The sequence below is a fragment of the Cavia porcellus genome, unplaced genomic scaffold (genome assembly GCF_034190915.1).
Source record: "Cavia porcellus strain 051 isolate PalLab524CR breed Dunkin Hartley unplaced genomic scaffold, mCavPor4.1 scaffold_53, whole genome shotgun sequence".
Taxonomy (NCBI): domain Eukaryota; kingdom Metazoa; phylum Chordata; class Mammalia; order Rodentia; family Caviidae; genus Cavia; species Cavia porcellus.
Window position 1 is genome coordinate 2,277,439 of NW_026947536.1, and position 27,244 is coordinate 2,304,682.

General features: G+C 40.6%; 1 protein-coding gene across 2 annotated transcripts in view; it reads left to right on the plus strand.

The window, feature by feature from the left end:
* The window catches only part of LOC134475072 (zinc finger protein 124-like), a 43,914-nt gene that overhangs the window by 13,149 nt on the left and 3,521 nt on the right, over positions 1-27,244 (plus strand). Inside the window, exons 2-5 of one of the 2 annotated variants that reach the window (XR_010046029.1) lie at positions 498-624; positions 824-884; positions 2,428-5,626; positions 12,870-14,292. Coding sequence is in view for 1 of the 2 variants with exons in the window: in XM_063244448.1 (XP_063100518.1) it covers positions 498-624; positions 824-884; positions 2,428-2,504 (265 nt within the window). In the remaining variant the exon portion in view is untranslated. Of the gene's footprint in view, positions 1-497; positions 625-823; positions 885-2,427; positions 5,627-12,869; positions 14,293-27,244 lie in introns of those variants that run through there. The other variant, XM_063244448.1, reaches the window with a different exon arrangement.

A 27,244-nucleotide genomic window follows, 5' to 3' on the forward strand; every position in this document is an offset into this window, starting at 1 on the left:
GCTTTGTGGATGCTGTTCCTGTGGGCTTCTCACTGTAAGCTCTCCTTTAGAGACAGTACACAGGGAATCTTGCAGTGACTCAGCACAAGAATCAGTGCTCCTATTTGGCTGTTACATTAGCAGTAAGTTGCAATCTATCATCAAGTTTGCTGTCTTCAAATATGTGTATATTCACAAAATTAATGACCAAGACATGGATTTAAATTTGAAGACATCAGTCTTCATTCAGCTGTTTTGTTTGGTTGTATTTGTTTAGTTTTGTTTTGTTTTATTGAGACAAGCTTTCTGTACGTATATCAGCTGGATTTGAACACCCTATGGAGCCTAGAATTGCCCTGAACTCATTGAAACCATCCTGCCTCAGCCTTTTGAGTGCTGGCATTATAGATATATACCACCACACTTTGCTTTTGATTCAGATTTGTAGGAGAGAATTTAAGATATCACAAACCTGGTGTCTCAACCTTCATGTGAGAAATATATGTATGATCCTTTAGGAGGTGGTGACCCTTGAGGATGTGGTTGTGAACTTCAGCAATGAGGAGTGGACTTTGCTGAGTCCATCCCAAAAGAACCTCTACAGAGATGTGATGGGCGAAACCTTTAGGAACATGACTGCAATAGGTAAGAACAAAATACTTTTGTCACTCATGCTGTCAGAATGTTGTGTGTCGCTCATCAGTGCTGTTTCATTAAAATCAATGTGAAAATATTTTTAAAAATAGCTCAGACCTGGACACATTATATCATAAATCTAAACAAAATCTATTAATTTGTATGTATTAGTCTAATGAGCGCTTGTATTTCTATGTCTACAATTCAGGAGGACTTGGGGATATGCAGGAGGCTGAAAAACAATGCAAGATTTACTGGAGATACTTAAGGTAATTTGCACTCAGAAGGAGAAGGAATGTTCCTGAGTTATTAGTGAGTCAGCAGAAAAGTGACCACTAAAGAAATGAGGCACCATTCAATTTACTGTCAGTAATATTCTCCAAAGACGTATAAGCTACGGTATGTATAATGAGTGAATTAAATCATGAAAATGTATATCATTGCATATAGATGTGTACGAAAGGCATACACTTTGAGTTATGACATTCTCCCTTCAGTTTTTCTACCCATATATACATTTGAATACAGCACATTCATTATCTAAAAATTGCTAAGTTTGCAAAAGAATTTGAAATAAAACGGAGTGCTTGTGTTTCCAAGCCATGCTCTAAAGAATCAACCATTCTGACTAAAATTCTTAGAAGGCTGTGGAATGTTAAGTGCACTCATTCTGAATATCAGTATGCAGTTATCTCTAGAAGTTGATCCCACCATACTTGTCCTGGATATATTTTTAAAAATTCAAAATCTGCATAAAATACTGATACATGTTTAATCATATACAAAGCAGATCAAGTTATAATAGATCAGTCCTTGAAGAAGCTTAGCTATCTATCACTGGATTTGTGGAGAAGGAAAATGTTAATAGACTCTCTGTGATTGTGCATTCTTGTAAACCCAGCACATTATGAATCAGATTTTGCAGAATGGCAAATTCAAGTTCAAACTTCCCAGCTTTATGATCAGTGAAAATCTCTTAAAACAGATTTTAAAAAGCTATAGATTTTATGCTAATAGCTGTTGTTCATTCCCAGCATGGAAAAGAATAAAAAATGTGTTAAATAATGTTAAAAAATAAATAATATAATGTCATTTGCCATAAGAAATCGATGGGGCTTTCTCCCATCAATTGAGTGAAATAGCTCAGTTATAAAACCTAAAAGGTCACAGGGTTTCTTTTAGATGCGAAACCAAAATATAAATTGTGGAATGAAATGAAAGAGTTAATAGAGAAAAGTAAGATGAACCATATGGAAAAGGGAACTACAGGTTAAGGACAGAAGGGAGATTGTGATGGGGAATCATATCAGAATGATCTGTATGTGATACACATATGTACCCATGCTCAAAGTGAAGCTAAATATTATGCATTTCAAAAGGTACCAAATTTTAAGATTTCCAAATGTGTACCAGTCTTTTGGGAAGGGTTGTTTTCAACATATCTTACAAGGCCATTCTGTTGCTTCATGGTCAGAATTTCTGAGCAGCCATTAAAAACAGAACTTGATATTAATGCAGTCATTAAACTGAGACCCATTTCACTGTGGATTTTTCTTTTTTTATTTAATATAAGGAAACACAAAAACCCATAAAATAAGTATAAATAATACCACTTTCAAAGTGAAAATAAACAGTAAGAATTCTAAAGACAATGATTACATATGCTGCTCATAGAAATAGTTAATGAAATACAAAAGTGAAACATATGAAGTGGGGATTCAAACAGTGAGTCTGCAAACTGTTTTGTTCAACTCTTCAATAAAAACTAAGTAATAAGGTTATCAATCCTATATGTGATTTTTTTCTTTACAGAAATGAAAAGCTAGAGAAATCCTATGGACATACATCTTGGAGTCAGTGTAAAGAAGTATTCCTTTGTACTGCAGAAGGTAATGTGAATGTGAAAGAAACAGAAACACACCACAATGTTCAGATCCATGGAAAATATTGCAGTGGAGAGAAACCCTATGTATGTCAGCAATGTGGAAAAGGGTTCACCAAATCTGGACATTGTAAGCAACATGAAAGAATTCACACACAAGAGAAACCATATGTATGTGAGCAATGTGGGAAAGCTTTTAACACATGTGCATATTGTAAGGCACATGAAATAATTCACACTGGAGTGAAACCATATGTATGTAAGCAATGTGGGAAAGCTTTTAACACACAGGCAGATTGTAAAAAACATGAAAGAATTCACACTGGAGAAAAACCCTATGTATGTAAGCAATGTGGGAAAGATTTTACCACACCGTGAGATTTTAAGAAACATGAAAGAATTCACACTGGAGAGCAACACTATGTGTAAGCAATGTGGGAAAGGTTTTACCATCTCTGGACATTGTAAGCAACATGAAAGAATTCACACTGGCGAGAAACCCTATATATGTAAGCAATGTGGGAAAGCTTTTGCCCAACATGGACATTGTAAGCAACATGAAAGAATTCACAATGGAGAGAGACCATATGTATAAGCAATGTGGGAAAGTTTTTACCCTACATGGACATTGTAAACAACATGAAAGTTCACACTCAAGATAAAACCAGTGTATATAAGCATCATGAGAATGGTTTGAGCACACGTCCTTATTGCATAATGCATGAAAATCTTCACACTGGGCAGAAAACTTATATATGTAAGGAATGTGCAAAAGGTTTCAGCAGAAATGCTCATTGTCCAATACATTATAAAATTTACACTGTTGAGAAAGCCTGTGCATGTGAAGAATGTGGAAAAGCTTTCACCACACATGGATACTGTAAAATACATCAATTACTTCACACTGTTGAGAAACCCTATGTATATAACAACGTGGCAGAGGTTTTACCGCATACAGTCACTGCAAAACAGATGAAAGAATTCACACTGGGAAGAACCACTGGCTATATAAGCAAGTGGAGACACTTTCAGCAGCCAGATTGTAAGTGAAATACATGAAGAAACTCACACAAGAGATAAATCCTATGTGCTATGGGAATACTCTCAGCACACATGATCATTGTTACATATCTGAAAGAGCTCACTGGGCAGAGGTCCTATGTGGATTAACAATGTGAGAAATATGGCAATCCATGTTTGTTGTTAAATACATAGAAAAAGCATCAGTCTTCAGACAATTTAGATCTAAGTTTACTTTAAAAATCCCAAGGAGACCTGAAGAAATAACCAATACAGAAGTTTGATGTCAATATTTCTTCACAAATTTTCCAGAAATGACAAATCTGTGGTGGAGCTCTACTCGAGTGCACATGTTGTATGGTTTTCAGTTAACCACTTGTACCTCTTTAGATTTTTTAAAATGTCTTTGTGCTTCAACATGGCATCTTGTAATTAAGCATGGTAAACTGAAATGGGTGTTAACTTTCAAGTATGGATAGTGTCTATGTACTTAATGTTTTGTCTTTAAAATTGAATTTTTATATTTTGTGGTGAATTGTAATGTTTATTTAAAGAGAAAAAACAGCAAAAATATAGAAATAATACAGAATTTCAGAAAAATAAGAAATCACTAGTTGATTAGTTACATATTTTCATCTCAGAAGTAGTTGTTCAAGTTACAAAATAAAGCATACAAAGTGCTATTCAAATAATGACACTGTGAACAGTTCACCTCAATGATCCAACAAAGACTTATTAATATGCTTACTGTCCTACAAACTTGTTTTTTTTTTCTTTTCTTAAAAAGGGTAAGATTAAACATGACAAAACAGAACAGAAAAGTTCATAAGAAAGCAAGTTAAGGAAACACAGATTTCAAAGCACGTCCCCTGGAGATGTTCACTGTCTATCTTACTGTCTCTAGTTTTTCTTCCAAATAGTTGTTCCCATTTAGAATGCATTGAATATATACTGAATATTATAGAACTAATCAAATAATTACAGGATGATGCAGCCTTTTTCTATCTTCAAGACAGATTTTGGGGATGTCGATAATGACTACCATAATGTCTCTCATTCTCTTCATAGTAGCTGTCTTTATCTTTATGTATGCTGATATTCAAGATAAGAGACTAGACTAATATCACTCTGAACAGTGAATAATAGCCTTCTGAGAAGGAGAAAGGTGAGGAATTGCCTAAAAAAGAAGGCAGAGGGCATTGTAAAAAGTGTATCAGGATGTAAAAGCTACAGTAGTCTTATTGCTCCGGTTAGTTTGATTATATTTTGTTCCAGCCTGTCTACTCATATTAGATTTGAGGGCACAGAGAGATAACCCAAAAATAGCAGGCTATACCATGGTAACTATCCTTAATTACCTGTTAACTTAAACTGAAACCCTGTATTACTTACATTGTCTTCTATGACTGATCTTATTTGAAGCTGGTTTGTTTGAATGCTATTTGGCCTTGACCGATTTTATTCACATTTGGTATGCTTGCTGGTATCAAGTCCAAGAGTAGATCCAACTAATCTGAAGGTGACAGGATGTAAAAGATGTATTTTGGGGGGCTGGGGATTTAGCTCAGTGGCTTAAGAACCTACCTGGCAAATGTGAGGTCATGAGTTTGATCTCCAGTAACAAAAAATAAATTAATAAAAGATATCCATTCCATTTATGTTTTTATTTAAAGAGAAAAAAGAAAGGAAATAAAAAACAAGCAGAAAACATGTATAAATAATACAGAATTTCAAGAGAAATAATACAGTAAGAAATCACTAGTTAATAGGTTACATATTTTCATCTTAGAAACAGTTGTCCAAATTATACAATTAAAGTGTATAAAGTGGACATTCATACAGTGAGTTTGCAGACAGTTCCATTCAATGATCCAACAAAAGCTCAGTAATATGGCTTGCCATCCTACACACACAAACATGCAGTTATATCCCTGATACCACCTTCCTTTCCTCTCTTTTTTACAATAAAAATTACACTTTTTGTGTTTTTTACCCCCACAGTTCTAATTACTTTTTTTGAAGAGAATAAAACCTAACATGACTAAACAAAACAGATTCAGTTAGAACAGAAGGATAGGCATAGTACATGATGCAAAAATAGAATATCAGGTGCGCCGCGCGGCCTCTGAACCCCCGACCGGCAGGGGAACTGACTCACACGACACACCAGAATGCAGAGACAGAGGTCGCCTTTATTGACTCTCCACACAGGTCGTCCCCGGAACGTTCCTCCCTGATCGGACTCTCCAGTGGGGCTCTCTCTGTTGAGTAACCCCGCGTAGTCCTCCACTCTCTATGGTCTGCGTGTCTTCTCTTCCTCTCTACCTCCTGCTCTGTCCTTATATCTATAGTCCTGTCCTATAGGGTAACAAGGCGTGGCAAAGTCTGATTGGGGGACATCAGCTGTAGCTAGGCAGAAGCTGTGGGTAAGAATACGGAAGTAGGAAACGGGCGCCATCTTGGCATCATTCGATGGGAGGGGTAATCTACTGAAGGCTTCGCTCTTTCCTACAGGCCCCATCTGCTTAGGCAGGTCCTCTGGCTCGGCTCCCGACATCTCCCCCTTTTTTCTTTATTAAAGGCGGTGGATCTAAGGGTCCCTCCAAGGTATGATGTTGTTAGATACCTGGGAGTGGGCCTACTTTGTAGGCCACGGCATGAGAGAATGTAGAGGTCTATACCCCGCTGTGCATCACCTCATTTCGATGCATATCCTCGCGCTAGGACCATGCTTGAGGTGAGTGGTTCATTTTTTCGCAGGGCCAGGCTTTTGTGAACCGAACCTGGATGCATATAGACATTCATTGCTGCCTTCCCCCCAGCTTTGGGGCGGGTGGCACTGCAGTACCCTTGGTCTCGCATCTCAATGCCAACAACTTAGCTCCATGAGAGGACCCTAATAGAGTGGGGTCTGTCTTAGGTTGGTCGGGAGAGCCCCTCCCGCCTTACCCGTCATTGACTCCATCACTCATCTCCTCGGGGAAGAAGGATGCCATCCAGAGGCACCTGTCTGTCTCGGTCCCCAACTGATGCCTTCCTCAGTAAACATGATCCAGTTGGGCAGCGAGGAAGCATTTGGGGGCTTAAAGGTGGAGAAAACCACCATATCATTAGAGAGGGGCACAGTGATATTGAACTCATGGGAAGTAATCGGGGCATCAGGAAGGCATGGCAATCTAGCTGTACAGTTGTGGGCATAGGTTTGCGGGAGGGTTGGAGATGTAACTGAAACAATGGACAGGGCTGGGGGATGTAGCCCCCCATACTATTTCAGCATAAGCACCGTTAATCAGCAGTAGTACCGCCAGGCATATTTTATGCCAGTTGACAGGGCGCGGTGCATGAGCAAACAAGAAGGCGCTCCGTCCCAGGCAGACCCCAAAGAGGAATACCAGAGTATACATTACCACACCCAGCAGTAGGTGGTTCGGTGCCTCAGCTAGGGTGTCATTGTTCTCCTTCTGCGTTGTCAAGTTGGTCCTTAGCATTATGGTCCCCTTCTCCTTTTTCTTCCTTTGTGGGGCTTGGAGTCTTTCTTATCAATCGCTCCGGTACCCACAGTGGTTCCTTTTCCTGTGGGGACACACAAACCACGCCTCGGTTCCAGCTGACCACTGGATCCGGGCCCATCCACTGTCCCGTTAGGACATCCTTCCACTTTACCCATCCTTTGTTGGCGGGAGAAGGGCTACAATGCTCCATCGCCGGGGAGCGATCATTGCAGTTTTGATTCAAAAAATTATATGTAAACAGTGCCATGGATAGTCTTGCTTTTGGGGTCAGGCTGTGGCCTATTCCCCCTTTTTGTTTTGTTAAGATGTTTTTGAGGGTTTTATGGGCTCTCTCAATGATGCCCTGTCCTTGTGGGTTATAGGGGATTCCATGTTTTAACTGGACTTGCATGGTTTCACAAAATTTTGCAAAAGATTTCCCAGTGTATGCTGGGCCATTGTCTGTTTTGAGATGTCTGGGTTTTCCCCAGGCTGCCCATGCTGCCAGGCAGTGGTTAATCACATTAGACACCTTTTCCCCTGTTTCCGCTGACGCAAAGATTATATGAGAGCAGGTGTCTATGGAGACATGAACATACTTTAGAGAACCAAACTCTGCCACATGAGTGACATCCATCTGCCAAATGTCGCCGGGGGTCAACCCCCTAGGGTTAACTCCGACTGACACTACAGGCGAATGGGTGTCACATGAGCCACAGAGTCGCACAATGTCGCGTGCATCTGCTCTGGGGATATGGAATGAATTGGCAAGAGTCCTGGCATTAACATGAAATTTGTCATGAAATTGACGGGCTTGTTCCAGTGGGGACAGTATATTGAGAATCCATAGCGGGCGAGTAGCCGCATCCGCGGCCGCATTGCTCTGCACCATGGGCCCCGGTAGGTGCGTATGTGCTCTTATATGAGTGATAAACACTTTATGGTTTCTACTCGTGAGCAATGCCTGGATAGATAAGAACAAGTTTGTTACTTTAGAGGTTGGCTTGATTGGGCCCGCAGTCTCCAGGACCTGTAGGGCATTAACAATGTATTTCGAATCAGAAACAATATTGAGGGCCTCTGAGAATTTTTGGAGAACTGTTTGTACAATCAACAACTCTACCACCTGTGGTTGATCTGGTTCAAACTGTATGGTAACCGGAGACTTGCCTGAGACTACATAGGCCCCTATCCCGGTTTTCGACCCATCAGTATAGATAGTTGTTGCATGAGCAAGAGGTGCGGAGGCGGTGATCTTTGGGAATATCACCGGATGTTGAGTAACAAACTGTAGTATGGGGTCCTTAGGAAATTGATTATCTATATCCCCGGGGAACACGCATCTCAAGATGGCCCAAGTATCCAGGCAGGCGGTCAGGGTCTTTATCTGAGAAGCAGTATAGGGCACCCGAATGGCATAAGGCGGGGAACCAAGATGTTGGATCGCTCTACTGTGCGCCTCCAATGCCAGAGAAGCAACTGATTCCGGGTAGTGTTCAATGACCTTGGCAGGTGAGACCTTAGGGTGCACCCACAGGAGTGGTCCCTTTTGCCAAATCACCGCCGTGGGCTGACATCTGGTCTGCAGCAAGCAGATTTCGAAAGGCTGTCCTGGGTCAATCCTCTGTAAAGTAGCTCTACTTATGGCCTTTTCAACCCTCTCTAAGGCAACCCTGGCCTCTGGGGTGAACTCTCGGGGGGAGGCAATGTCCGGGTCCCCCTTCAAGAGATCAAACAGAGGCTTTAAGTCAGAATTGGAGACATGTAAGTAAGGTCTGACCCAGTTTATATCTCCTAATAACTTCTGCATGTCATTTAAAGTGGTGAGATTATCCGTTCTGATGGTTACCTTCTGCGGAGAAACCAGAGTAGAGGAGAGTTTGGCACCCAAGTAGGTCACCACTTCTCCCCCTTGAATCTTGTCAGGGGCAATGTTCAAGTTAGCCTTTCTCAGGGCCTTGACCAGTTGGCCTAACATATCTTCTAACATTTTTGTTTCCTTTGCACTGATAAGCAGGTCATCCATATAATGAACGCATCTAATCTTGGGGAAGGCTTTTCGTATAGGGGTCAGCAAGGAATCCAAATAGATTTGACACATAGAGGGACTGTTGGCCATACCCTGAGGTAGGACCACCCATTCGTATCTAAGATCAGGGCTCTCCTGGTTAACCGTGGGCAGGGTGAAGGCAAATCGATGGGTGTCTTCCGGATGCAGGGGAATAGAGAAAAAACAATCCTTAAGGTCTATGACATAAACTGACCAATGTCTTGGGATCGCTGAGAGTGCCGGTAGCCCCCTTTGAACTGCCCCTAAGGGTTGCATCTGCGCATTGATCGCTCTCAAATCATGGAGCAGCCTCCATCTGCCTGATTTCTTCCTGATGACAAAAATGGGGGTATTCCATGGGGAAGTCGACGGCTTTAAGTGTCCAGCTTGAAGCTGGGTTTTTATTATTTCCGTTAGTGCTGAGAGCTTCTCCTTGGGCAGGGGCCACTGAGGTACCCAAACTGGACTTGGGGACTTCCAAGTGATTTTAATCGGGGTGGGTAGGAGAACTTCTTCAGTGGCCCCTAGAAAAAACCCAGGCCATGTCTGCCTTCCTTCTTCTCCATAGGTACAGGGGAAGTCTGGCCCTGTAGGGCAGAGCCCAAGCCCTTGCCGGGGATATACCCTTGATTCTTAAGCATGCCCTTGGCCTGAGGAGAACAATTGGATGTAAGGGTGACGTCCATCTGGGTAAGGATGTCTCTCCCCCACAGAGACACTGGCAGTTGTAGGACAAAAGGCTGGAAATGACCCTGGTGGCCTTCCTCATCACACCAAGGCAGGGTTATGGCGCTAACCTGAGGAGCTGTCACCATCCCTAACCCTTGAAGTGTGTTGTCTGCTGTATTTGTGGGCCAACTAGAGGGCCAGTCCTTCTTAGAGATGATAGACCGATCGGCCCCAGTGTCCAAAAGCCCTGTAATTTTTCTCCCATTTATTCTCAATGATAACATGGGTCTTTTGTCAAGTGTCAAATGCAGCCCTTCGAAAATCCCCGACCCCGCGCCTGGTCCCCTACCGCCCCTGATCCTCTGCTGAGAGGGGAATTTTCCGTGAAGGCTGGGGAGCAACAAAAGCTGCGCTATCTTATCTCCCTCGTTAATGACCAGAGTTCCGTTAGGGGATCGGACCAGAATTTTTATGCGGCCTGTGTAGTCAGAATCAATGACTCCGGGGACAACAATGAGACCTTGCAGGGCAGCTGAAGCTCTACCCAACACCAGTCCAACTGTCCCCTCAGGCAGCGGTCCACAACACGGGGTTTCTACGATTTGGGTACCCAATTCAGGCATTAGTATAAGTCTGGTGGTGGCACAGAGGTCCAGTCCTCCCGAGCCGAGCGTGGCTCTTGTGAGGTTTGACTGTCTCGAGGGGACATTCTCAGGGTCCGGGGGCCCACTCCTTGGAGGGGCCCCCTCTGGCCGTTTTTTGTCTCTGATAGCTGTCTGCCACTCAAGCGGTTTCCGTCACTATCAAAGATGGAACGACAGTCCTCAGCACGGTGAGCTCCTTTCCGGCAGCGCCTGCAAATCTCCCCTCCCCCTTGGACGGATCCGCCGGAGCGATTCCTTTGGGGGCACTCACGCTTCAGATGCCCTAGCTTTCCGCAAGTGAAGCAGGCGCCTCCTTGGGGCCTCTCTCTGGCCTTTATTTTGTTATTGGTAGCCGCTGCGAGCAGGGCGGCCACACCTGCGTTGGAAAGGGGGCCCCCTATCTCCCTGCAAATTCTTATCCAGGTGTTTAAGTCCTTGTTCTTATGTGGTGCGATTGCTGCCCTGCATTCTTTAGTACATTGTTCGAAAATCAGTTGCTTGACCAGTGGTAGAGCTGTCTCCTTACTAGGGAAAATCTTTTCTGCTGCATTTTGCATTCTAGCCACAAAATCTACAAATGGTTCTGCGGTGCCTTGAACTACCTTAGAGAGGCATGCGGATGCGGTCCCAGAGCCGCTTACCTGTTTCCAGGCTCGCATTCCAATAGTATTGATCTGCTCGTAGACTGCACTGGGGTACTGCGTTTGATCTTCAGCATATCGCCCCTCCCCCGTTAACATGTCTCTGCTCCATCCCCTATGACCCCCGGCAGCATTCCTCTCTGCCTGTTCTGCTGCGTACTCAGCATACCAAGCCCTCCAATCCAGATAGCTGCCAGCTGGAAGGCAGGCCTTAGCCAATTGGGCCCAATCCCCAGGCGTAAGGGGAATAGAGCAGAGATTTTCTAGTATTGCCACCGTGTATGGAGCTTCGGGGCCAAAAGTCGTGACCGCGCTTTTCAACTCTTTTATCTGCTTAAGGTTAAAAGGCTCCCACACATTCCTACCCTGGCCTGGGGCAACTTGTATGGGGTACACTCCATAGGGGCCCACGTCTATCCCTGGTTCCGGCATCCTTGGTCCCGCCCACCATTTAGAGCGCCAGAGCGAGCCATGGAAGTATCTTGAACCCCGAGGCAGCTCAGCATAGGACGGTGGCGATGGGCGGGGACCGATAGTAGCTGCCAGTCTCCTAACCTCACTCTGCGCCCCCTGGTGGCACAGTTCCTCACGGCGCACCGCCTCCGGAAATGGGTCCCAAGGTGGGGCCGAAGGTAATTTCTCCTGTCGCCAGCAGGGGTCAGCAGAGGGTTTCTCTTTTTCTCCCTCCGCGTCCCCCATTGAGATGGCGCGGAGCTCGCGTCGGAGACCCCCGTAGATGCTTTTCCTGGACTGTGCTTCTTCATAATAGGAATCAGACGAGTCCGATTCCTCCCCCCTGGGGTCTTCCTCCCGAAGGGAACCTTCCCTAGAGTTTTCAGCTTTCGCCCGTTCGAAGGCTTCTCTCACCTCTTTGATACCTGCACCATGGACAGCGGGCGGGAAACCCTCGTTTTCCTCCTCTAAGCAGGTATGTATCATCTCCCACAAGGGGCGAACGGAAGGGGACAAGTCCCCGCCGAGCTCGGCAGAGGCCAGATCCCCCCCCAACCTCTCCCATGAAGGCAAAGTCAAATGTCCCGTGGGTAGGAACCACGGGGCTATCCGGTCAATCTCGGCAATAAACAGCTCGAGAGTGGCACGACTTACCCCAAGATCTTTTGCTTTTAACAGTCTCTTAAGGGCCTTGGCTAAATCCCCAGCCTCTTTGCTCGGTAATTGGCCCATATTCTATCAAAAGATACCCTCGGGTGGCTAAGATCTGCTCACCTCGATACCTGGCGTATGTACACCAGGGGAGTTAAGAAACTTGCCCTGTAGGTGCGCGCCACCCAGGGCCCAGGCGTACTCCCAACTTACCTGGCCGACGACCTCTGCCGCGTGGTAAGCCAAAAGCGGTCTGTCTCTGCAGTACGGGGGTGATCAGTTCCCCGTACGGGCCCCCAGAATGCGCCGCGCGGCCTCTGAACCCCCGACCGGCAGGGGAACTGACTCACACGACACACCAGAATGCAGAGACAGAGGTCGCCTTTATTGACTCTCCACACAGGTCGTCCCCGGAACGTTCCTCCCTGATCGGACTCTCCAGTGGGGCTCTCTCTGTTGAGTAACCCCGCGTAGTCCTCCACTCTCTATGGTCTGCGTGTCTTCTCTTCCTCTCTACCTCCTGCTCTGTCCTTATATCTATAGTCCTGTCCTATAGGGTAACAAGGCGTGGCAAAGTCTGATTGGGGGACATCAGCTGTAGCTAGGCAGAAGCTGTGGGTAAGAATACGGAAGTAGGAAACGGGCGCCATCTTGGCATCATTCGATGGGAGGGGTAATCTACTGAAGGCTTCGCTCTTTCCTACAGGCCCCATCTGCTTAGGCAGGTCCTCTGGCTCGGCTCCCGACAATCAGGTGATGAAAAATGGTTACCATTGTGCCTCTTGCTATTTTTAAGAAGAGTTGCCTATCTCATCAGGTATAATAGAATTGATCAAAATGGTGCAGAACAAGACCAATAAAACCTACACTGAGAACTTACAGGATTTCAAAAGAAGATAATAGTCAAACCATAATGGGCATGATAGTAAATCTTATTGCCTTCAAAGTGGTTGCCTATACCCTCAAACTTGATACTATCAAACAATATAGAATACAGTAAAATCAGACAGAAAAAGATGGGGAGAGCAATAGTGGGGTTCAAAACAGATTAATAGGAAAACAAAAAAAAGTTACTATAATATATTCCACAATTTTTTAAATTTAGTTTTCCCTTAATTGAAAAAAGTTAAGTAAACAGATTAATATTTGAAAAAGAGTGGAGATTGAGATAAAAGAGGACATTGTGATAGAACAACACAGGTCAGAACTGAACAATTTAAACATTATTGTGTTTCAGCCCCAAATAATCTAACATAATATTAGTCACCATAGTGCCTCTTTCCTTGAATTATTTGAGTATAACTTCGTACACTGTAGCATCAAGCATATTAAGACAGTGTGAAGCCATTCAAGAGAATGAAAGAATTACAGAGTATTTAGAACCAGTTAACAGAAAATGAACAATGGTTTCTATATTATTTCTTTGCCCATAAAATTTTGTTTATACTATCGCATATAGTAAAATACAGTAAGATACAACATGTTAAAACCAGTGGAAACAGATGTACAACAGCTTGATGGGATTTCAAAACAAGATGATATTAAATCAGCACTAGCTTTTATGATGTGTTGTTTTCTACAGAATAGCTATTCGTACTATAACTGATACTAAAATCGAACAACCCACGTTAAAACCATTGCACTTAATGAGTGAAAACATTATATGGATTCAAACCAATATGATTGGGAATCATGATTACTATGTACTTCTATGTATTATCATTTCTTACACTAGGGAAAATATTTGGTATTTATACATGTGAGTTTGATTTATTTCACTCATCAGTATGGTCTCAAGCTGCATCCATTTACTTATATCTCAATGTGATCATTCTTTATAGCTGAGTAGTACTCCATTGTATAAAAATACCACAACTTTTAATCCATTTCTCAGTTGATGGACACTTAGGTTGTTTCCAAGATCTGGCTATTACAAATTGTGCTGCTATACACATGGGGGCACATATATCACTGTGGTATGATGCTTTTAGTTCTTGTGGGAATATGCTTAGAAATGGAATAGCTGGTTCAAAAGGTACTTCCAATCCCAGCTTTCTGAATAATCTCCAGACTGACCTCGACAATGGTTGCACTAGTCTACACTCCCACCAACAGTGCAGGAGAGTTCCTTTTACCCCACAGCCTCTCCAGCATTTGTTGTTGTTGGTTTTCTTGATCTTGGCCATTCTTTCAGGCATGAGATGAAATCTCAGTGTGGTTTTAATTTGCATTTCTCTAATGACCATTGATGATGAACATTTTTTCATGTATTTATTTGCCATTTGTATTTCTTCATCTGAAAATTGTTTATTCATCTCAGATGCCCATTTTTGGATTGGGTCTTTGAATTTTGGAGGTCTGATTTTCTTTTAATTCTTTACATGTTTTAGACAGAAGTCCTTTGTCTGAGGGGCAGTTCACTAAGACATTTTTCCCAGTTTTTGGGTTTTTTATTCACTAGGCTGGAGATTTCTTTTGATGTGCAGAAATTTTTTAATAAGAGGCCATCCCAATTATTGACTCTGGGAAGTATTTCCCATTTGGTTTGAGTCCTGTTCATGAATTCTCTACCTACTCCTATGTCTTCAAGTTTTTTTCCCAATTTGTCTTCCAAGAGATTTAGTGTTTCTGTTTTAATATTTAGATTTTTGATCCATTTAGATTTTATTTTAGTACATAGTGATAGGCATGGTTCTTACTTTTACTTTTCAGCATATGGAGAGCCAGTTTTTCACCACTATTTATTGAAGAGACTGTCTTCCAGTGAACATGGTTGGCCTCTTTATCAAAGATAAGGTGGTTGAATGTGTTTGTAGTTTTTGTTGTATCTTCTAAACCATTCCACTGATCTTTGGCTCTGTTTTGGTTCCAGTACCATGTTGATTTTACTACAGTTGCTTTGTAGTATAACTTCAAGTCAGGGATTGTGATACCTCCTGGCTTGCCTTTGCTACTTTTATCTGTCCTTGCTATTCTAGGTTTCTCACTCCAGATGAATTTTAGGGGTGATTTCTCGAGTTCAATGAGGTATATTGATGGCTTTTTTAAAATCGGAATTGCATTGAGTCTGTATAAAATTTTTGGGAGAATGGCCATTTTCACAATATTTATTCTTCCTATCCATGAGCAAGGAATGTCTTTCTATTTTCTGAGATCATCTTCAGTTTCATCTTCCAGGGTGTTATAATTTTTCCTGTATACACCTTTTAATTCTTTCATGAGAATAATTCCTAAATATTTCATTTATTTTGGTTGCTAGTGTGAAGGGTGTGGTCTCTCTTATTTCTCTCTCTGTGATTTTGCTGTTAGTGTATAGGAATGTATTGATTTTTGAGTATTGATTCTGTATCCAGCTACATTACTGAATTTATGTATTTTATCTAGGAGTCTTTCAATGGAGTTTTGGGGATCTTCTATGTAGAGTATCATGTCATCTGCAAATAATGATAATTTAACTTCTTCTTTTCCTATATTTATGCCTTTTATTTCTCTCTCTTGTCTAATTGCTCTGGCCAGTATTTCCAGTACTATATTAAATAGGCGTTGTGATAAGGAACATCCTTGTATTGTGCCTGATTTTAAAGTAAAGGCCTTCAATTTTTCACCATTTAGTATGATATTGACTGTTGGTTTGTCATAAGCAGCCTGAATTACATTAAGGTAAAGACCATCTATTCCAATTTTCTGTAATTTTCTTATCATAAGTGAATGTTGGACCTTATCAAAAACTTTTTTCTGCATCTATAGAAATGATCGTGTGATTCTTTCTTTTGGCTCTATTGATATAGTGTATTACATTTATTGATTTACATATATTAAACCATCCCTGCATGCCTGGGATAATTCCCACTTGGTTGTGGTGTGTGATCTTGATGATTTGCTACATCCTGTTTGCCAATATTTTATTGAGTGTTTATGCATCTGTGTTCATTAGGGAGATTGCACTGTAGTTCTCTTTTTCAGTTGAGTCCTTCTCTGGCTTTGGTACTAGAGTAATATTTGCTTCTAGGAACGATTTAGGAAGGATTGCTTCCCTTTCAATTTCATTGAAGATTTTGAGGACTATTGGCATTAGGTCTTCTTTTTATTTCTTGTAGAATTCTTCAGTGAATCCATCTGGGCCTGGGCTCTTCTTTCTAGGTAAAGATTTAATTTCATTTTCAATTTCATTAATAGAAATTGGGTTATTCAGTAGTTTTACATCTTCATTACCTAGCTTTGGTACTTCGTATGCTTCTAGGAATCTGTCTATTTCCTCTGTGTTATCAAACCTTTCAGAGTAGAGGTTTCTGAAATAGGTGTTGATGATCTTCTGTATTTCTATAGGGTCTGCAGTGATTTCACGTCTTTCATTTTTTATTGCATTAATTTGAGCTTTTTCTTCCTTTTTTGAAATAAGGTTGGCTAGGGGCTTGTCAATTTTATATATTCTTTCAAAGAACCAGCTCTTTGATTCATTGATTTTTTTGGATTTTTTTTAGTCTCTATTGCATTGATTTGTGCCCTGATTTTCATAATTTCTTCTCTTCTTTTGGCTTTGGGCTTGACTTGCTCTTCTTTTTCTGGATGTTTGAGGTATAACATCAGGTTATTTATTTGTATTCATTCTGTTTTCCTAATGTGGGAACTCAGTGCAATAAATTTTCCTCTGAGAACAGCTTTCATTGCATCCCACAGATTCCAGTAAGTTGCATTTGTGTTTCCGTTTCTCTGTAGGTATTGTTTAATTTTTTCTTAATTTCCTCTGTGACCCACTGATTACGCAAGAGTGTGTTATTCAGTTTCCATGTGTTTGTGGGATTTTTCCAGTATCTTTTATTGTTAATTTCTAATTTCATAGTGCTATGGTCTGATGGCATGCAAGGGATAATTTCAACACTTTTGCATTTTAAATATGTTCTATGAATTAATATATGGTCTATTTTAGAGAATGATCCATGTACTGCTGAGAAGAATGTGTATTCTGTTCTTGAGTGGAATACTCAGTATATGTCTATTAAGTCCATTTCTTCAAAGATGCGATTCAGTTCTTTTATTTCTTTGTTGATTTTCTGTCTGGTTGATCTGTCCATTGGTGTCAACTCTGTGTTAAGGTCTCCTGTTAGAACTGTGTTACTGCTAATTAGGTTTTTCCTTTCTGTTAGTACTTATTTTATATAACTGTGTGCTCTGGAGTTTGGTTCATATATATTTAAGATAATAATCTCTTCCTCTTGGAGTTTTCACCTAATCAGTATGTAGTGACCTTCTTTATCCCCTCTGATCATTACTGGCTTGAAGTTCATATTGTCTGCAAACTGAATAGCTATTCCTGCTTTTTTTTTTTTGGATTCCTGTTGCATGGAGTATTGTTTTCCATCCTTCAACTTTCAGACTGTGAGTATCTTTTTGGGTTAGATTGGTTTCTTGTAGACAGCATTTGGTTGGATTTTTTTTTTCTTTTTTTCTGGTACCGGGGATTGAACTCATGACTGCCTGCTTGCAAGGCAGATGCTTATGCTGCTGAGCTAAATCCTCAGCCCCTGGAATTTGTTTTTTGATCCATTCTGCCAGTATGTTTCTTTTAATTGGTGCATTGACACCATTTACATTAATGGTTAGAACTGTTATATATTGGTTTATTTTTGACATGTTATGTTTCTGCTGTTGAATCTTTATCTCTCTGCTGTGTTTAATTTTCTGCTTTGTTTAGTGTTATTTTCCTAAATGTATCTAGACTGTTTTTCAGTATTCTTTGCAGGGTTGACTTGGGGATCATGAAATTTTTAGCTGTTCTTTGTCATGGAAGTATGTGATTTCTCCATCAATTTTGAAGGACAGTTCTGGAGGGTACATCAGCATAGCTTGGAAATCATTTTCCTTTAGAATCTGAAATACTTGACTCCATGCTCTTCTTGACTATATTGTTTGTGCTGAGAAGTCTACTGTGATTCTGATAGGTTTTCCTTTATAGGTGATCTGTCTCTTCTCTCTGACAGCTTTTAATATTCTATTCTTTTGTTTGATTTCTGTGATGGTCATTGTTATATGTCTGCGTGTAGATTTATTTTGGTTATTGCTATTTGGAGTTCTATATGCTTCATTGATCTTGATATCACTTTCCAATCTCGTGTTTGGGAAATTTTCAGCTATCACTTCTCTAAATATCCTCTTAACATCCTTTATGTTGTCCCCTTCTTTTTCATTTATCCCTATCAACCTTAATTTGTTGTGCTTTGCATCATCTTGCAGGTGTTGAATTGTTATTTCCTGATTTTTTGTTATTTTTAAAACATTTTTCCTTTCCTTTTCACAGGCTGCATCTTGTCTTTGAGGTCTGAGATTCTATCTTCACATTCATTGAGGCAATTTTTATGACTCTCAATGGAGTTTTTTTTATTTCCTGTATATTTCTTTGTATCTGCTTTATGTATTCTGTTTGTTCCTTATAGTGTTCATCCAGGGATTCTATCTTTTTGCTTAGTTCCTCCAGTTTTTTAACTGTGTTTTCTTTAGATATGTTCAGCATCTCCTGCATTTCTTTTATCATTTCTTTTTTTACCTGAGAGATTATTTCTAGTTTGAATTCCTTTAAGGGTCCCAGAGCTGCTTCTTTATTTCAGTTCTATTATTTCAGGTACTTCAGGTATGTGGGATGTGTTTTCTTCTATGCACATGGCTCCTAGGCTTTCTTGGAATGGGCTGGATGTTTGAGACTGCATTTTGGTCTCTCATTTTGTCATTTTCCTATATTTTTGAGCTGCAAGTGTTGTTCCAAGTGATGGAGAGAGTTCCCACAGACTGGGATGGGATTCTGTGCCGCAGCCCAAGTCACTGGTCATGGCAGGAAACCTCAGGCTGGTCCCCAGGCAAGGAAGAGAGTTCTCAAGAATGGGACGGGATTCCATGTCATGGCCCCACTCATTGGTCAAGGCAGAAAACCATGGGTTGGGGCCCAGGCGGGGAAGACTGTTCCCCCAGACTGGGACGGGATTCTGTGCCTTGGCCCCACTCTTTGGTCCTAGCAGGGAACTGCAGGCTGGTCCCCAGGCGAGGAAGAGAGTTCCCCCAGACTGGGACAGGATTCCATGTTGTGGCCCCACTCACTGGTCCCAGCATGAAACTATGAGCTGGTCCCCACGTGAGGAAGGAAGTTCCCCCAGATGGACGGGACTCCGTGCCTAGGCCTGACTCACTGGTCCTGGCAGGAAACCCCAGACTAGTCCTCATGTGAGTAGGGGAGTTCCCCCAGACTGGGATGGGATTCCGTGCCTCAACCCAACTTGCTGGTCCCGGCAGGAAACCATGGGATCTACCCCAGGTTTGATTCTTAATATGTCTCACGTCCTACAATGTCTTCAAAGTAGTGTTTTTATAAAAGTAGCTATGTAATGTTATGCTTAACTATATAGTGCCTGATGATGTGGACAATTCTATTGAAAATAACAAGAGAAAGCATAGTAAGTACATCACCTAATATTGTGGTCTTATATGTCTTTTTCATATCATGATTTTCTAGGAATTTGTTTTGTTGTCTTGTTTTGATCTGTTTTTTCCCATAATAAAGAAAGGATAGATATACACATAGAGATTCACACCTGGGAAGAATTTCTAACCTATTTATTGGAACAAATAATATAATACACGATGTGAACAGATACTCTGAAGAAGAAAAGACACTAAGAAACCCAATGCTAATTCTGTAGCATTATTATTATTCACTGTTCAGAGTGATGTTAGTCTAGTTTCTTATTTTTTGCTGAATTGTAATTTTAACATGGTATTTGCTTTAATCTTTTGATGCACATGCTTCATTTTCTCTTTCATAAATGATGTTTCTGAATTTGATGCAATATTTGGCATTAAGATATACATTTATAGAGGCTTGGTGCATGATTTTTTCACAAAGTTGTGTTCTTTTCACATAACTTGTACATTAATGAATGTTATGTTTTCCATGTTGTGACGAGATACCTGCTGATTTCCTAACATCACTGGGTATCGTACCACGTACATTATGTTGCCTGATTTTCTTTTTCAGTGGAGCCAATATTTGTCATTTAAGTAAACCTTTGTTTTTCTAACCATCAGAATTTTACCTTTATGTGTATATTACATCTTTACTTTGCTAGTAAGGTTTCCCCACATTTTCCAAATGTAAACTATACTACTGTGAATTTCTAATTGCTCCATAGTGACAGAACCATAACTTGTCTCCAATAGCACACCACAAAACATAGTAATATCTCCAGAAATTATAAAATTTGGCATGATTTATGAGTAACCATACTTTGAAATCAATTTATCTTAAATGTGGAGTTGTTTTTGGGGAAAAGGTTGTTATTGGGTGTATCATGCAAATGCCTTTATTTTATTCCTTGATGCTGTGAATACATTAAATATTTTGTAATTATAACTGCTTTTTCCTAAAACACTGAAGTAATGGCATGAAGGGAAACCTAAATTTTGAGCTCTGAACACAGTAAAAAGTAAATTTGATAAATTAAGATTCAGATTGTGTTCTGTTTTACTGAGTTGTGAATTTATACAATGGCATATCTCTTTATTTATAAGGACCAGGGTCTGATGTTTGTGGTGATTATCTTTAAAAACATACAGTGGGCCATGAGTCCCAGTTGGTTTCTTGTGGCCTGTGGTTTTCACTTCCATTTTAACATTCATGTAATTTGTAAAGTGTTTAATGCAGTGTTGTTCAATACAAAATCTGCTTAGGTTCGAATGGAATTATGTTGTTAAAAACAACGGATATAAGAGCAAGTGTGTTTAGGGGTGTTAAATAGCTGACTATATTAATGTTTTTGGATCATTGAACACAGCTGTTTGCAGTCTCCCTGTTTGAATGTCCACTTTGTATTCTTTGATACTGTGATTTGAGCAACTATTTTCAAGATGATAATATGTAATCTATTAACAGGTGATTTCTTACTGTTATGTTTTTTTTTTTTTTGTAGTTCTGTATTACGTGTACCCTTAGACTGCTTTGTTTTGTTTTGAGTTTTTCTCTTTTTCCTCTTAAATAAAATAAAATAAAATAAACTGTGGTGTCATGAAAACACAAGTGTACATTGCATTAAATACCCCTAATCCAGTGAAGATAGCTTGCCCAAGTCTCAATTATCCTTGGGAACATAAATTACTCACCTGTTGTGTAATCACCACTAAATCTATTTCTATTTTGTACCTGAAGAACTTGATACACTTCACAAAGTAAAAGACACTGTGATGTGCATTGTCAGCCTCTATACACTACAGCATGTGGCCAGATTCCCTGCCGCACATTTCTGCGTACAATCAATGGGAAAATTTGGAGTTTGTACTACAGCTAATAATAGAATACTGAATCTATAAGGCATATATCCTGAGTACATGCACTTTCTCATTTTACCATGAAGTAAATCTTGCAGGCCCTGTTGATTCATGCTTGCAATCCTAGCACCTCAGGGTGCTTAAATTAGTGGAAGAGGAAGTTGAGTCCAACCTACACAATTAGTGTGACCTTGCCTCAAAATACATCTTCAAGTTCTGCAGATGTAGCTTACTGCTTTAGATCTCCTCCCTTTCTTCCCCAGCGTCAACATTTTTTAATACTCACAATTACACATCAGTAGTTGTCCTTTTATCACTTGGCCACCTAGCAGTTATCCCCGAGAATCACTTGGGAAGCACATTTGTTCATGTAGTGACCACCCTGAGCATCATTGGGGCAATAATCAATTCAACCCATTAATTCTTGTATTGAATACAGTAAAATTGTCACTTTTATATTCCTTGTTATTTTATAAAAACTAGCAAAAAGTATGCAATTTTTGATCATTTTGTAATTAAATAATTGCATTGCTAAGGAGTTACGGTAAAGATTGGCTAATGGTGATTTCTTTAGTCCTGGCATCAGGAGAGAATGAGATGTTAAGATCATGGCTTTCAAGCTGATTTTGGGAGGCAATGGCTAAATGATTTGGCAGAGGGTGAAACAGTTGTTTTTATCCTTGCATTTGAAGTTTAAGGAAACAAGTAAGTTGAAGTCAAGAATACAAATGTACGATAGGATAAAAGAATCATTACTGCAAATTGTGATTTTTCTATCACTCAGGAAATGTACTTTTTGTGGTAATTTGTGCAGCAGTCTCATATATGCCTCTATTGGACTAAAACATAGTGAAACATGAAAGAGCCAGGCATTCCATGTTCTGAATGTAGAGGTATTAAAAAACATTTTTTCTTAATGCTATTGCGGCTGTTTTGTATAGAAAATAAGATAGGGTGACAAAACAATCAAAAAGGACTTTGTAAGATTTTAATCCTCCTGCATAATCATAGAAGCCACAAAAAGTCAAACCAAAAGGATGAAGAAATAAACTACAGAAAGAGAGAAATTTTGCCTGTTACTCCCAGACAGCTAACATGTAAAACCAATAGGAACGTGAAAGGAACACACATTTTTCGGAATATGTACAAATTGCCAAGAAATACCTGAAGAACTATTGAGCATTTAGCACAACAAAGAAATGCAAATAGGGACATCTCATTGCAGCGAACAAATCACCACAAGGTCTAAAGAACATTCATGGGACTACAGGAGAAAAAGAACTATTTAATCTTGTTGGTGAAAATGTAGGTAAGTAGTTCAACTACAACTGAAGTCAGTTTTTAAAGTATTCAAAAATCAGTAATTCTCATTAGTTCAGTGCTTCCTTTAGTGGGTCTCTTCCCCAAAGAGTTAAGGACATATTGCAGTGATTCATGCAGATTCCTGTTACTGCAGCAATAATCATTTTTCTGTGGAGAGCAGCAGCAAGCACTGCTCCATCACCACCAAATACCAATGACGAACAACAAATACTCACTAGTGTACTCCATTTGATAACTGTTGTGATATTTTATTGTGAAGTGGGCTGTGACTTAGGTTTTCCTAGTAGACTACAGGTCATTATAAATATGATAGTGATGCTAATGTCACAAGGCCATCACTAGTACACTATTACGTTCATTAGATTTGATATATTTATCTTTTTGAGGAAGCATGTTGCTATGAAGTGCAGACTGGCTTTGAAATCACATTATAACCCAGAGTGGTCTCAAACAATTCTCCTTCCTCAGTGTCTCAAGTACTGGGCTCCATGCAAGAGCCACCAAGCCTAGTTTATATTTGGTATATTAAGTGCATATTCAGGATATTTTATTTCAACTGTTTTTGTTGTTAAAGTATTTCCATATTTTACCTCCAGCATCTGTAGAAACTTCGGCCTTATTGAGGTGGTGATGTGCATATCACCAGCCTCATGACATTGTCTGCTGGGTTCAGAGCTGTCAGTGTACCGCAGTGAAACTTAGGTGTACATAACTGTTTCTTTTTCTACTTTCCTTAGAAAAGATTTTTAACATTTCCATGGATAATCAGAGGGTCAATAACCCTGGCTAGAGTTTCATGCAAATGCTCACAGTTAAGTACAGTGTAGCACTGACCCGAAGATACTCGCTGTCATCTGTGGATCTCTATAGTCCTTTCTGCTCACACACTTTATGCCTGAGCATGCCAGCACCTGTTGTGGGTCCCAGAGTCTGCTGCAAGGCCATGGAATACATAGCCTAGTGACCAACTCCTGATTGGTGTCCTATATACCACTCTGCTGAGGCACAGCACAGCTTCTGGCAAGAAAACAGAGGCTCTGAGGCTCTGAGACAACAGAGGTTTCACTTTGTGAACCCAGATAATCTTATATTTCTGTACCACAGACAGCTCTGTCCCATATTTCTACCCAGGAAGATAGAAGGTGCATCTGGAAACTGTGGATTAAACAGGGATGCTTCCCTTCTGCTCCACCCGCCCTGTCTTGGGTGGGAACCTGACAGTGGCCCAGCCTCACAGCTTCTAAGGACCTGCACCTGCTCAGGAAGATCTGTCCTCAGGGCATGTCATCAGACCCAGTCACACTGTTGACTTAGGGCAGGAATTGTGTAGGGGGACTCACAGTGGTGGCCAGGCTTTAATGTACCTCTGCTGGAATCCGTGTGTCTGAGTGGCTGGTGGCTGAGTCTAGTGACACCTGTCCTGGGCTTCCTCCTGCCTCTGGGTGCCAGAAGGCTGGGTACAGTGAGCCCTGTCCTTTAATGCCCTTGTCATTTGGCATTTGCCAGCAATCATCCTGAAGGCTCTGGGATGAGTGAACCATTTTTTCAGTCATTCCCACGTGGTCTACCTATGCGGGATCTTGAGGCTGGGGTCTCGTGTCCTGGGAAAGCACCATAACCTGCTCCCTGTTCACTCTCTAGAGCCAACTGTCTGAGAATACCAACTGTCACCAGACCAAGGTGCCTGGTGACCTGATCCATCAAGGTTCTGTTTGGACCTGTCCTCAAGGAACTGAGGTCATGCACTGGGGTCCACAGTTTGGACTTCCTCTGTGATATCACCTTTCTTTTTGTTTTGGGGAACAAATCTATGTCCTCCTTAGAAACAACAAGTTAAAATGCTAGAAAACTGTGTATACTTTTAGACTTTGCTGCACTTTGAAGATTTTAATGCAGCGAACATGTAGATGCTTCAGATGTCTCAGGCTGGGTGCCAAAAACAAATTTCCATCCAAAGGGTCCATTGTTTTGGAGGATGAAAGACTCATTGTCTTCTGCTAAAGATTTGTCAAATGTTAGGATGACTTCCTTTCCTGGGCTTATGTTAGTTTCATTTCATTTCCATTAGGGAGCAGAATACCCATAATAATTTTACCAAAGAATGTGAAGGTCTCATGTTATAACCCCCATATGTTCGGGGGAGGAGTATTCATAGCCAGTTTTACTCTCACGTGCTTATGAATGATTATTTTTTCATCCTTAGATGTTTAACTCAGCCATACACTGTAGTGCTCCACACTCTGACTTCCTGTGAGGGGTACAGCACGTAGTGAGTAAAAGGGGAGGTGACATCATCACCTCGTACTGATGAAGGACACATATGCATCGCTCCTGGGGAACTTGTCTTTTAGCTGCTGCTATCACTTCCTTTCCTCCCACCCCAATCAGACCATGGGCTTTGTGTCCCTGATGGGTAGTTTGCTTTTCCTAGAGGTGATGGCACTGAACCTTTTCAGTTGTAATACTCTTTGACTGGTCTCCTTGAAGCAGTGTTTCTATGCTGGGCTCTCCCTGTGCTGCCACCTCCCACTATTATGGGGCTGAACCAAGCAAATGTGACTTTTCATGCACCTGTCACCCATCTTGTGATGGCCATTTGTTATGTTTCCGGATTGGACCTCGAAAGCAAGCTGCCACACCAATTCATACACAAGCATTTGAATGATATTGACCTTTATTTCAAAGAAAATATATCATATTGCTGGTGTATGGATAATTTAGAAATTCTTACTGTATCTTTGGAAGCAGATGTTTAAAGCAGAATTATGTGGTTCCTTTTTTATTTTGTTTTGTGTTATTATGCTATACTATGCTATGCTCTGTTATGTTATATTATGCTATATGTTGGTGAGGATTTGAAACTCCTTCAGGATGTTTTCAGTACTTTCTGATTTGATTTTGTATAACCAACCTGATGAACTTTGAGAATATCACATAACTCTGAGCACTTTTGTTTTGGAGAAAATTAAAAAAAGAAAACACAATCAGGGATGTTGGTGCACACCTGTAATTCCAGGACTCCAAAGGCTCAGGCAGGAAGATTGCGGTGAGTTTGAGATTATCCTGGGGTACAAGGGAAGATCAAGTCCAGACTGAACTGCATGAAAAAACCCTGTCTGAAGAAAAAAGGAAAGAAGAAAGAGATAAAAAAAATATGATAAAATGAAAAGTCAAAAATCACCTTTCTAGTGAGAAATCAAATCTTTGTGAGACTCTTTTGCATGTGTAGTTTAGTCAGCACACCTAGCATAAGGTTTACCATCATGGAGACATTGATGAGTTTCCTGGTGTTTGTAGTCTTTCAATTCCTTAATGCTTTTTACTTAGATGACTGCAGATATGCTGCTGAATATAACCTCTTAGGATTTGGGTAGTTGAAGAGATTTTGATCATTCTGTTTTGTTTTTCTGTCCTAAATTTGTATTTAGAACCAGAATTTGAGCGATGGATTACTAATTTTATTTTGAAATAATAATAAGAATCATATAAAGATACACTTTTTACATCTATAAAATGATAAAGTAAGTATAGATTAATAGTGGTTAATGTTCCTTGCTCAGTGACTTCTGAGATTTCTTAATGATCAACATTTTCATACATATGTAAACGCTTTGGTTTTGTACAAATTTTAAGACATCATCTTACTAATTTTCTAAGAGTCCCAGGCTAGGCTTAAATGTGCCCTCATCCTTCCTCCCCCTCCCAGAGTGTAGGTGTATATTATCCTGAATTGGCAATTTGTAGCAATGTTGTGTATTCATGGAATAAAATGTTCGGCTTTGGTCTTCAGACACTTTGTAGAAAGAGTCACTATAGTTTAGCTCTCTGCTATCTTCCTAGCCTGCAGCTTCTTTCACAGTGAGTAGGACTGAAAATCCCATTAATACTGTTAGTAGATTTTCTGATTTTCTAACTGTGGTCAGCATGTGCTTCAGAAGATCACTCCAAATGCCTTGTGCACTGGAACTGAAGATTGGTGTTTTTGAAGCACATTCTTTTTTTCTTTGATCCCTCATGGAATTTGATGATTGTTTGAAGTCTAATCACAAGAAAGGTGGGAAGGTTAAAGCTACTTGTGGCACACTCCCCTCCAGAAGGCCAGGCCAGTGTAAAAAATTATTTACCCTCCTGGTGTCAGTTGCAAAGTTTTTTTTTTTTAAATACAGAGCTTTACATTGGCTTCTTTGTCTTCACCTTTTAACACTTTTCTTGTTTTGAAGCAGGTTCTTAAAAATGGCTAAATTGCTGAGACTCACCTTGAATTTGTGATGCTCCTGACTCAGCCTTCCAGACTGCTTTGATTATAAGCCACACCACTAGACCCAGTCACATCATAGTGTTATTAAAAACTTATTGGCTGAGCAAGGAATCTTGGAAATGCCTGCAATGCCTGCACTGAAGTGGCTGAGGCAGCAGGGTTCCTGGGAGTTCCAGACAAGCCTGCAACACACTCTGAGTTCAGTTCAGGCTACAATGATACAGGGAGACCCTGAATAGGA